The 13,772-nt window shown below is 43.3% G+C and overlaps 1 protein-coding gene across 1 annotated transcript in view; it reads left to right on the plus strand.

Moving 5' to 3' along the window:
- The window catches only part of LOC115172913 (MAM domain-containing glycosylphosphatidylinositol anchor protein 2), a 207,437-nt gene that overhangs the window by 158,397 nt on the left and 35,268 nt on the right, over positions 1–13,772 (plus strand). Inside the window, exon 10 of the mRNA XM_029730776.1 lies at positions 2,627–2,775. Coding sequence (XP_029586636.1) covers positions 2,627–2,775 — 149 coding nt within the window. The remainder of the gene's footprint in view (positions 1–2,626; positions 2,776–13,772) is intronic.

Here is a 13,772-nt window from a genome sequence, read left to right on the forward strand (position 1 = left end):
ACTCACATAGCTACAGTAGAATGATTCATCTAACTCGCATAGCTAGAATGATTCAGCTAACTCACATAGCTAGAATGATTCATCTAACTCACATAGCTAGAATGATTCATCTAACTCACATAGCTAGAATGATTCATCTAACTCACATAGCTAGGATGATTCATCTAACTCACATAGCTAGGATGATTCATCTAACTCACATAGCTAGAATGATTCATCTAACTCACATAGCTAGAATGATTCCTCTAACTCACATAGCTAGGATGATTCATCTAACTCACATTGCTACAGTAGAAGGATTCATCTAACTCACATAGCTAGAATGATTCATCTAACTCACATAGCTACAATAAAAGGATTCATCTAACTCACATAGCTAGAATGATTCATCTAACTCACATAGCTACAGTAGAATGATTCATCTAACTCACATAGCTGGAATGATTCAGCTAACTCACATAGCTAGAATGATTCATCTAACTCACATAGCTGGAATGATACAGCTAACTCACATAGCTAGAATGATTCATCTAACTCACATAGCTAGAATGATTCATCTAACTCACATAGCTACAGTAGAATGATTCATCTAACTCACATTGCTAGAAGGATTCAAATGGCTACCCAGACTATTTGCATTGCCCCCCCCCCCCTTTACACCGCTGCTACTCTCTGTTGTTATCATCTATGCATAGTCACTTTATTAACTCTACCTACATGTACATGTTACCTCAACTAACCACTGCTCTCGCACATTGACTCTGTACCGACACCCCCATGTATATATTGTTATTTTACTGCTGCTCTTTAATTACTTGTTACTTTTATTTCTTAGTCTTATCTGTATTTTTTTAAACTGCATTGTTGGTTAGGGGCTTCTAAGTAAGCATTTCACTTTAAGGTCTACACCTGTTGTATTCGGCGCATGTGACAAATACAATTTGATTTGATTTGATTCATCTAGCTCACATAGCTAGAATGATTCATTTAACTCACATAGCTAGAATGATTCATCTAACTCACATAGCTAGAATGATTCATCTAACTCACATAGCTAGAATGATTCATCTAACTCACATAGCTAGAATGATTCATCTAACTCACATAGCTAGAATGATTCATCTAACTCACATAGCTAGAATGATTCATCTAACTCACATAGCTAGAATGATTCATGTAACTCACATTGCTAGAATGATTCATCTATCTCACATAGCTAGAATGATTAATCTAACTCACATAGCTAGAATGATTCATCTAACTCACATAGCTAGAATGATTCATCTAACTCACATAGCTAGAATGATTCATGTAACTCACATAGCTAGAATGATTCATCTATCTCACATAGCTAGAATGATTCATCTATCTCACATAGCTAGAATGATTCATCTAACTCACATAGCTAGAATGATTCATCTAACTCACATAGCTAGAATGATTCATCTAACTCACATAGCTAGAATGATTAATCTAACTCACATAGCTAGAATGATTCATCTAACTCACATAGCTAGAATGATTCATCTAACTCACATAGCTAGAATGATTCCTCTAACTCACATAGCTAGAATGATTCATCTAACTCACATAGCTAGAGTGATTACATTTACATTTACATTTAAGTCATTTAGCAGACGCTCTTATCCAGAGCGACTTACAAATTGGTGCATTCACCTTATGATATCCAGTGGAACAACCACTTTACAATAGTGCATCTAAATCTTTTATTCATCTAACTCACATAGCTAGAATGATTCATCTAACTCACATAGCTAGAATGATTCATCTAACTCACATAGCTAGAATGATTCATCTAACTCACATAGCTAGAATGATTCATCTAACTCACATAGCTAGGATGATTCATCTAACTCACATAGCTAGAATGATTCATCTAACTCACATAGCTAGAATGATTCATCTAACTCACATAGCTAGAATGATTCATCTAACTCACATAGCTAGAATGATTCATCTAACTCACATAGCTAGGATGATTCATCTAACTCACAAAGCTGGAATGTGAGACGCTGATATTTTGTTGTATCACGACTCACTGTAACATCAATATATGTGATAGATAGACAGCTCTTCAATGTCAGATTAACGTCTGCTTTGGACTAATCCATTACCCTGTGTGTTAATAGTCACACTCTAAAGCTCCTGTGCACCTCTTCCTGCTTCTCTAGTAACAAGTTAGGTTTTCAAGAACCAGACAGGTGTTTTTCGCTAAGCTGTTTTCCATGGCTTGTCATCTTTTAGCCATCTTCTTCTTTACTGCGTAGTTTTGTGTCAGTGCTTTTCTTTGAACCCCTGGCTTTCTTTCTGCGTGTTCTATTTGTGGGCAGCATTTGGAAAAGTAAAGCTTCAATGCTACAGCGACAGTGCTCTCCATATATATATCCACAAGAAGACATGTTTAGCTGTAGAAGAGTACGGTGCACCAACAAATTGAGGCTGTTCTGAGGGCATATGGGGGGTGGTGCAACTCAATATTAGGAAGGTGTCCTTTACCGTTTAGTATACTCGATGTACACTGAGTAGGTCTGCAATAGGACAAATAGAAGCACCCACACACACAGCCCATGCTAAAACCAGTCTGCTTTTATTTTCTTTGTTACAGGGAGGGCCTATGCCCCAGAGTTCTACTATGACACGTACAGTGCATTGTGGCAGAACCGGCCCAGGGTCTACGGCTTCAAGCTACAGTGGACCCAGCAGAACCCGCTGTCTGTGGACCGCATCGTGGCCTACCGACTGGGGATCAAACAGGTGAGCGGGGACAGTTAGACCTTCACCTTGACTTTTCATGCTCTAGGTTTTGTCAGTTTCACCTTTTTAAGGTCTACTTTTGTCTCAAAGGCGAGAGCAATTATCTGTAGCACACAGTACTTCCTCATTCTGTTGTCACCCATGAGAGTGAATCAGGTTTTGTCATTCTTGACTTTGACGGTATTCATTGCAGAAAATGTCCTTATTTTGCAGTATTTTAATTTTTTTGCAGAAAGAGCTAAACACCAAGAAGATACTGTAGTCATTGCAGAAATATGATCCTGAGACCTAACATAGGTCTTTGCTAAAGCCTGTGCATGATGTACATGCGAAGACATTAGAATTTGTCCTTTCTGACTGTGTGTGGCATTCTGCTGTTGCGGGTCACCCCCCCCCCTCCCCCTTCATAGACGACCAGAGGAAACTAGCAGAAGGCATTTCATTTCTTTAAAGCAACCCCCACCCTCCTCCTTGTGTGTGGTGTTCCGGTTAGGGATGGCATTCCGCTTGTCAATCCCGTCTTCTCCGTTCACCATTCCTTCTCCCTCACCTTCAGCACTGTCAGCGCACAGCTGGAATGACAGAGTCCTCAGCCACTTCTAATGGCATCACACGGCATGATTTATTCCCCGTCAGGTTTGTCATTGCCTGGTCGCCACCCACCGGCGCTCAAAGTCAACACTAAGTCAAATAAAAACATGAAACTAATTTGTTCAATTCTATTTTTATATTTGTTTATTTTTCCTTATTTATTTCGAAACAAACTTCCCAGTCTTGCATGCTGTTAGTCATCACTGCAGGGCACTGAGGACATTTAGACTTTTTATTTGATTTATTTATTTAGGTTCTGTGTGCACGTCAGGTGTTCTGCCCAGTGGTTCCACATATTGGGGTCGACTTTCTCTCACACGACACGCTCAGCGATATTTTCAGCACAGTGAAGCACATTTTCACTGGCTGCACAGATTCTTTCAGACTCGCAGGACTGTTTTTAAAACACTCGAGCCGGGTGTCTTTTCACCTGGGAGGTGGTGCGTCCGTATCTGTATCAGCTCCGTTCTGAATGAACCACTTGTGTTCATTCGCCACAAAGCATTGTGACAAAGCAGCTAGCTATTGTTTCTCAGTTCCTTCTTCTTGCTAGGTCTGCATAGGGAAAGGGACAGTCGTTGCTATATAGGAGGCAGCAACATAGCAGACACCTGGCTAAGAGCAGGAGGTGAAGGAGAGGAGGAGGATGGGAGGGGGGAAGAAAGAACAGGAAAGGAGTGAGGGCAAGAAACTAATTAACAACTTCACCCAGAGGGGAAGAGCTGCCCAAATAAGATAAGGTGTTCAGTGAGGAACCAGTGATGGAATTCGCTGGAACAGAGGTTAGCTGTGTGGGCCGTGATGTGCGTGAGACGCGTCTGAAAACCACACAGCCAGCATCTGTCAGTGGGGGAGGAGAGGTGGCTGCTGGGTAAAAAGAGGACGAGCCGTGATGGACTCTTTCAGACTCATCACATTGCAGGTGCCCGGTTGTCACGGTCTCTGTCAGCCCCTTTCTTGTTTAATGGATAACGCTCTCTAACCGGCTGTCTTTTGCGATGGTAGCACATTATCTAGAGCTTTTATTGTGCTTTTCTTTACCAGGTTCAGTACAGTGGTTTCCTGGATGAGGCCCATCCATCATGGAGGCATGGCTGGTCACTGCTCTCTCCTCTCTGCCTGGATTTGGTACCTGCTGTTCCCCTCACTCCTCCCCTCCTCTCCTCCTTTCTGCCTGGCTGGTCACTCCTCCCCTCTGCTCCCTCGCTCTCTTTTTTCTCTCTCCTCTCTTCTCTCTCTCTCTTTCTCTTTCTCTCTCCTCTCTCTGACCCCTCATTATCTCTCTCTCTCTCTCTACTATTGCTTGCTCTCTCTCCGATTCCTCTCTACCTCTCTCGCTCTCTCTGCTATAGCTCTCTCTCTCTTTTCTGTTCAGTGGCTCACGCATGACATTTCCAGGACACCAGCCTGCATGGGGTTTAACTTAACCCTCCTAAGGGCAGACTGGACTGGCTGCAGAGTTAAGTTCACTTTCCGAGTGGGTGGTGGGTGTAGTGTGGGTGGTGGGTGTAGTGTGTGTGTGTGTGTGTGTGTGTGTGTGTGTGTGTGTGTGTGTGTGTGTGTGTGTGTGTGTGTGTGTGTGTGTGTGTGTGTGTGTGTGTGTGTGTGTGTGTGTGTGTGTGTGTGTAAATCCAATCATTTGCGAAAATGACAGATAACAAGTCCTATTGTTTGAGCAGAATCAGTCTGCTATTATTCTGTCTGTATTGTGTGTCGTTTAATAGCGTTGTTTTGATGAATAATGAAACTCTCCTTTCACTTTTTAATCACTTCCACCATTCCAACATCATAGCTTTGGCATCACAGACACAAGACGCTTTGCATAGTGAGGAAATCATACAGTATAGCTACCTCGATGATGAGACGCTGCCATTATTATTCGCAGTGGTCCAAGGACATGCTGATTCATTCTTCTAGTTATTAGCTGACCGATAACAGAGTCACTTCAGCTGGGGGGGATTTGGCGTTGGCAGAGACTGGGCTAAGTAAGCCTATGTATCGCTATCTTCCGTTCTCATCGTTGATAACAGAAGCTGATCAGATACCAGATGGGTCAAGCCATTTGGGGGTTCGGTGATCATCCCAGGCTACCTAGAAGGGTTGCAATTATATGGCCCCAGTGTTACAGCAAGTAGGAAGTAGCATCCCGTTCAGTCATTCTGAGGAAGAAAGGGAGGGAGAGACGGTGAGGAGGAGGGAGGTAGGGGGATAGCATCCTCCATCACGCTCTCTCTCCATGCTCCCTCTCTTTTAGTTAGGGGGCCCAGAGGTGTAGCCTCGTTCCGCCCCTCACTCCTGCTGATGATAGGATGGGAGCCCCCGCGGTGTCCTGATGTTGGCTGTTTCCGATCGGGCAACCAAGCAGGACGCCCTTATCTAATCGGGCACCCCGTATACGCCTCTGATTCCCGTGCCCCCATACTGTTTATCCGCTTAATTTCATCAATGGTGACTTCTCTTCTATCTCTCTCTCTCCCTACCTATCTCTCTCTCCTCTCTCTCTCTCTCCTCTCTCTCTCTCTCCGTATTTCTCTCTCTCCCTATTTCTCTCTCTCCCTATTTCTCTCTCTCCCTATTTCTCTCTCTCCCTATTTATCTCTCTCCCTATTTCTCTCTCTCCCTATTTATCTCTCTCCCTCTCTCTCCCTATTTATCTCTCTCCCTCTCTCTCTCTCTCCCTATTTCTCTCTCTCCCTATGTCTCTCTGTTTCCATCTCTCTCTCTCTCTCTCTCTCTCTCTCTCTCTCTCTCTCTCTCTCTCTCTCTCTCTCTCTCCCTCCCTCCCTCCCTCCTTCCCAACACCCCATTCTCAGAATCTCACCCAGGCTGATATTTGACACATGGCTGCTAACAGCGTATTAAACTCTTGACAGCTCAGCGGACTTCGCCTCGACTTCACACATCGTGACGTCTTGCTAAGTATAATAGTCGAGGCGGTCGTTCTCTCGTTAAGTACCTGCAATTCATCTAGCATGTTAACAAGGCCATGTGTGACAACTAATTCACACTCCCCTTTACAACATTCACTCCCCCTGTTAGAGTTGGAAGTACTCGTACAGTATCCGTGTCACAAACCGCTTTTCTTGTCCTTGCCGTACCTAATAGGATTACATAGCCTATTAAAATATGCTCACATAAGTATTTACATTGTAGAATAATAGTGAAGACATCAAAACTATGAAATAACATATATGGAATCATGTAGTACCCCAAAAAGTTTTAAACAAATCAAAATATATTTCATATTTGAGATTCTTCAAAGTAGCCACCCTTTGCCTTTGATAGCTTTGCAAGCTCTTGGCATTCTCTCAACCAGCTTCACCTGGAATGCTTTTCCAACAATCTTAAAGGAGTTCCCACATATGCTGAGCACTTGTTGGCTGCTTTTCCTTAAGTACCTTACTGTGATTGTTTTCAATTAAAATGGTCAAGAATAGCTTATTAGCAAAAAATATATACTTAACCTGTTGAGGACAGACGTTCCGCTAGCGGAACACCGTTCCGCCTGCGGAACCCCTAGCCAACAGCCAATGGCATCACACGGCGCGAAATACAAAACCAACTAAAATACCACAATTCAATTTTCTCAAACAATCAACTATTTTACATCATTTTGAAGATAAGACTCTCGTTAATTTAACCACATTGTCCGATTTCAAAAAGGCTTTACAGCGAAAGAAAAACATTAGATTATGTTAGGAGAGTACATAGACACAAATAATCACACAGCCATTTTCCAAGCAAGCATATATGTCACATAAACCCAAACCACAGCTAAATGCAGCACTAACCTTTGATGATCTTCATCAGATGACACTCCTAGGACATTATGTTATACAATACATGCATGTATTGTTCAATCAAGTTCATTTTTATATCAAAAAACAGCTTTTTACATTAGCATGTGATGTTCAGAACTAGCATACCCACCGAAAACTTCCGGTGAATTTACTAAATTACTCATGATAAACATTGACAGAATACATAACAATTATTTTAAGAATTATAGATACAGAACTCCTTTATGCAATCGCTATGTCCGATTTTAAAATAGCTTTTCGGTGAAAGCACATTTTGCCATATTCTGAGTACATAGCTCGGCCATCACGGCTAGCTATTTTGACATCTGCCAACTTCGGGGTCACCTAAACTCAGAATTACTATTAGAAAAATTGGATTACCTTTGCTGTTCTTCGTCAGAATGCACTCCCAGGACTTCTACATCAACAACAAATGTTGTTTTGGTTCCAAATAATCTATAGTTATATCCAAATACCTCCGTTTTGTTCGTGCGTTCAGGTCACTATCCGAAGGGTAACGCGCGAGCGCATTTCGTGACAAAAAATGTCAAAATATTCCATTACCGTACTTAGAAGCATGTCAAACGCTGTTTAAAATATTTTTTTATGCTATTTTTCTTGTAAAATAGCGATAATATTCCAACCGGGCAAAGTTGTATTCATTCAAAGGCTGAAAGAAAAAAATGGAGAAGTCTCGTGAATGCGCATCTCAGTCTCACTGTCCCCAGGCTGAACACTTACAAACTCTGCTGCTGTACTTTGCCCAGAGACAGCAGACACCCCATTCCACTTTCTGGCGGCTTTAGAGAGCCAATGGAAGCCTTAGAAAGTGTCACGTTACAGCACAGATGCTGTAATGTCGATAGAGATGCAACAGAAGGACAACAAATTGTCAGACAGGGCACTTCCTGTATGGAATCTTCTCAGGTTTTGGCCTGCCATATGAGTTCTGTTATACTCACAGACACCATTCAAACAGTTTTAGAAACTTTAGAGTGTTGTCTATCCAAATCTACTAATTATATGCATATTCTAGTTTCTGGGCAGGAGTAGTAACCAGATTAAATCGGGTACGTTTTTTTATCCGGCCGTGAAAATACTGCCCCCATCTCAAAGAAGTTAAGCAAGAATTTTGCTAAGACTGTCTAGTAGTGGTCTGAGTGAGGGGCCTAATTGTAGGAGCCTAATGGGAGGGATATGTAACCTGAAAACTAGCTGTTATTGGCAGAGAGAAAACTCCTGGTGATGTCGCCAGGCGGTCCAAAACCGCAAAACAAGTTGAAATTTCAGGCGGTCTTTTCTAACAGCTCTTACACTGAAAGGGTATTATAATAATTTTCAACATTTCACAGTAGTATTCCAACCTTGTGGTGTGGAAATATATAAAACACAGGAAAATCACAACCCTACTGCCGACAACTCTACTCCCGACAACTCTACTCCCGACAAAACCCTACTGCCGACAAAACTCTACTGCCGACAAAACTCTACTGCCGACAAAACTCTACTGCCGACAAGTCTACTGCCGACAACTCTACTGCTGACAACTCTACTGCCCACAACCTTACTGCCCACAACCCTACTGCCCACAACCCTACTGCCCACAACCCTACTGCCCACAACCATACTGCCCACAACCCTACTGCCCACAACCCTACTGCCGACAACCCTACTGCCCACAACCCTACTGCCCACAACCCTACTGCCCACAACCCTACTGCCGACAACCCTACTGCCCACAACTCTACTGCCCACAACCCTACTGCCCACAACCCTACTCCCGACAACCCTACTGCCCACAACCCTACTGCCGACAACCATACTGCCCACAACCCTACTACCGACAACCCTACTGCCCACAACCCTACTGCCCACAACCCTACTGCCCACAACCCTACTGCCGACAACCCTACTGCCCACAACTCTACTGCCCACAACCCTACTGCCCACAACCCTACTCCCGACAACCCTACTGCCCACAACCCTACTGCCGACAACCCTACTGCCGACAACCCTACTGCCCACAACCCTACTACCGACAACCCTACTGCCCACAACCCTACTGCCGACAACCCTACTGCCGACAACCCTACTACCGCAACAAGCTTTCGACATAAAAGAAAGGAGGACTCTGTGTTTATACGTCCTGACACAGCATAGAGGAGAAATGCAACGGCCAAGTCGCCCGGTGTTTCCCCGCCTTGGCCTCGAGTGCTCACAGCTTAGTCGTCAGCCTCGCCGTTATCAGCCTTCATCATCATCACCGACTTGACTATACGCTCTGTTTCATCATCACAGACTGACTGTACGTTCGCCGTCATGTCAGTATTCGCATGAAGGAGGAAACAATAGAGTATTGGTCAAACAGATTAGAACAAACTCAAGGCTAATTGGTGCTGTTTGAATTATTTAGTGATGTGTTTGCTGTGTCCAAGAGAGAGGCCTTGGATTGAATTCTCCCCAGATTATTATTTACTCAGAGGAAATAATTTCCCCCTGGTCTCCAGTGGATTTGAGGACGAGCTGCTGTATCCTGATGAATCGCAGAGGAGGAAAGTGAGAGGATGAGGAATTTCCATGAGAAGGAATCTCTATCTTCTTTCTCTTTCTCTCTCTCTCTATCTCCCTCTCCCTTTCTATCTGTTTTTCTCTTTTCTTCTCTTCTCTTCTCTATTCTTTCTCTCCTGCTTTCTCTCTTCTCTCTTTCTCCCTCATTCTTGTTCTGGTTCTCTCCCTTTTATCTGTTTTTCTCTTTTCTTCTGTCTCTCTTTCTTTCTCTTTCTCGCTCTCTTTTTCTCTCATTCTCTCTCTCTCTTCCCTCTCTTTCTTCCTCTGTGTCTTTCTCTCTTCTATTCTCTCCCTCTCTCCTCCTTTCTACAACAGGATTTGGCATGAGGATGGCATGAATGAGAAGTGAGGCCCGTTGCCATGGCAACACAGTTTTACCTCCAACAGGCAACATACATTGCTTAGCAGAATACAAAAAGGGGCAGAGCAGAATGTGAGGGAATAGTTTAGCTTATTAATTTGACTATTTTAAAGCAAGCACACATAAAAATAAAAAAATACATACATGTACAATAAAGGGGGATACCTAGTCAGTTGTCCAAATGAATGTATTCAACTGAAATGTGTCTTCCACACTTAAATCAACTCCTCTGAAATTCTACCTTAATTGACATCCACGGCACCCGGGGAATACTGCCTGCCTCAGGAGCAGATTTTTACCTTGTCAGCCCCAGGATTCGATCTAGACAACCTTTTGGTTACTGGCCCAATGCTCTAACCACTAGGCTACCTAATCTCAGTATCGGTCAAAAGTTTGGACACACATTATTTATTCAAGTGTTTTTCTTTATTTTTACTATTTTCTACATTGTAGGACAATAGTGAAGGCATCAAAACTTTGGAATAACAAATAACAAAGTGTTAAAGAAATCAAAATACATTTTAAATGTTAGATTCTTCAAAGTAGCCACCCTTTGCCTTGATGACAGCTCTGCACACTCTTGGCATTCTCTCAAACAGCTTCACCTGGAATGCTCTTCCAACAGTCTTGAAAGAGTTCCCACATATGCTGAGCGCTTGTTGGCTGCTTTTCATTCACTCTGCGATCCAACTCATCCCAAACCATCTCAATTGGGTTGAGGTCAGGTTATTGTGGAGGCCAGGTCATCTGATGCAGCACTCCATCACTCTCCTTCTTGGTCAAATAGCCCTTACACAGACTGGAGGTGTGTTGGGTCATTTTTCTGTTGAAAAACAAATGATAGTCCCACTCAGCACAAACCTGATGGGATGGTGTATCGCAGCAGAATGCTGTGGTAGCCATGCTGGTTAAGTGTGCCTTGAATTCTAAATAAATCACTGACAGTGTCACCAGCAAAGCAGCCCCACACCATCACACCTCCTCCTCCATCCTTCACAGTGGAAACCACACATATGGAGATCATCCGTTCACCTACGCTGCATCTCACAAAGACACGGCGGTTAGAACCAAAAATCTAAAATCTGGACTCATCAGACCAAAGGACAGATTTCCACCGGTCTAATGTCCATTGCTCATGTTTCTTGGCCCAAGCAAGTCTCTTTTTCTTATTGTCGTCCGTTTCTCTGCAGCAATTCGACCATGAAGGCCTGATTCACGCAGTCTCCTCTGAACATTTGATGTTGAGATGTGTCTGTTACTTGAACCCTGTGAAGCATTTATTGGGCTGCAATCTGAGGTGCAGTTAACTCTAATGAACATATCCTCTACAGCAGAGGTAACTCTGGGTCTTCCTTTCCTGTGGCGGTCCTCATGAGAGCCAGTTTCATCATAGCGCTTGATGGTTTTTGAGACTGCACTTGAAGAAACTTTCAAAGTTCTTGAAATTTTCTGGATTGACTGACCTTAATGTGATGATGGACTGTTTCTCTTTGCTTATTTGAGCTGTTCTTGCCATAATATGGACTTGGTATTTTCCCAAATAGGGCTATCTTCTGTATACCACACCTACCTTGACACAACACAACTGAACTGCAAAGGGTGGCTACTTTGAAGAATCTAAAATCTAAAAATATATTTTGAATTGTTTAAGACTTTTTTGCTTACTACATGATTCCATATGTGTTATTTCATAGTTTTAATGTCTTCACTATTATTCTACAATGTAGAAAATAGTACAAATAAAGAAAAACCCATGAATGAGTACAGTAGGTGTTTCCAAACTTTTGACTGGTACTGTACATCCACCTGTTTGGTGGATGACATGGCGTTTTGTCTGACTGCGTATATAACCATACATGACATGATCAGTATGATCTACTCTCTCTCAGCATCTCTAAGCAGTAAATGGTGAAAGGTGGGTGCATTTTTATGGAGGACATAGCATTGAGTACGATTATGATCTTAATATGACCGTCATAACATAACAGTGTGAATGAACATGACATGGAAAATGAATGGCTGTTACCTTCTCTACCTCTACCCACATTGCAGGTAAATCTTCAAAACAAGCCAAATAACACATCTGCGCTTTTACAATTTAATTCGCCCAATTTTATGGCCGTGTCTGAGTCTCTGCCATACACACTGGAGAGGATGAACAAAACAGGCATATGTATTCCCCCGCCGCTGATGTTTGAATATAAAGGTCAGCGTTGTAGGAAATGAAATGTCAGGCTGGTGGAGGCAGAAGGAGGCTGGTGGGATTGGAGGAGGCTGGATGAGGCTAGAGGAGGTTGGAAGAGACAGGAGGAGGCTGTTGGAAGCAGGGGGAGACAGGAGGAAACAGGTGGAGCCAGGAGGATGCTGTTAGAAGCAGGGGGGAAATGGAGGAGACGAGGAGGTTGGAGGAGGCTGGAGGAGGTTGGAAGAGGCAGGAGGAGACAGGATGATGCTGTTGGATGTAGGGGTAGACAGGAGGAGGCAGGAGGAGCAGGTGGAGTAAGAGGAGGCAGGAGGAAGCTGGAGGAGGCAGGAGGAGACAGGAGGCGGCTAGAGGAGTGAGGAGGAGGTATCGGAAGGAGGATGCCGAGGGTCGTGCTCATGCTGGAGGATGTGTTAAAAGTCAAGTGCTGTCTCAGTTTAGGTCGACGGTCCCTTGTGCTTCTGGGGGTGAAGTGTTTGAACGGCAGACTGAGCTGATAACTTCCTAACATCTCAGCGACATGGGACCTAAACTGGAGCGGAAGAGCAGTGTAGTGCTCTTTTAGATGTTAGGGGTGTTAGTAAAGTACATGCTAATGCCATTTACACTGCACATGAGTTTTGTCTCTTGAGTGACACAGGCCTATGCCTACAGTATATGTATGCATAATTGGTAACCCTTTACTTGCCTGCAGGTATAATGCATTGGGATGCAGTTATAATGTTGTTATAAGACTTGTGACAAGCATGTACTGTATGAGCCCTTATAATGTCTGGTTATCCTCTCATAATGATCATACATCGTTTCTCTATCCTTTCTCTCTAACGTTCCAGCCTTGGTTTCATGCTGAAACCATAGAAACAGTTTTCGAACACATACTGTAGTATTGTACATCTCTACGGCTCAAACTCCGTGTGGATAGAAAAGCAGGCAACAAAAAAAAAGATGTCCTGGTAAGAAAAAGATGTCCCTTTAAGAAAAAGATGTCCCGGTAAGAAAAAGATGTCCCTTTAAGAAAAAGATGTCCTTGTAAGAAAAATATGTCCCTTTAAGAAAAAGATGTCCTTGTAAGAAAAATATGTCCCTTTAAGAAAAAGATGTCCCGGTAAGAAAAAGATGTCCCTTTAAGAAAAAGATGTCCTGGTAAGAAAAAGATGTCCCTTTAAGAAAAATATGTCCTGGTAAGAACTGCAGATGTGGAATTAGGAAGCTAGCCGAGGCAATAGATGTAGATGTCATTAGCTGGGTAGCAGGGCATGCAGGAGAGAAAGTGGGCCTCACAGGTTTCCCGCTCACTTCCCACCAGCTCCACTCTCCATTGGTTGAATTCTGGGTTTGACCAGTCATCTTCTATTTGTCGGCTGCCAGGCCCACTGTGACTCACTCAGCTGTCACACGAGACAACGTGGGCCTTGGCACCCTGGGAAAATGGCGAGCGTGCCAATTGTCGTAGCCAAGATCAACAGTGATTAGC

This window comes from Salmo trutta, chromosome 33 (genome assembly GCF_901001165.1).
Source record: "Salmo trutta chromosome 33, fSalTru1.1, whole genome shotgun sequence".
Taxonomy (NCBI): domain Eukaryota; kingdom Metazoa; phylum Chordata; class Actinopteri; order Salmoniformes; family Salmonidae; genus Salmo; species Salmo trutta.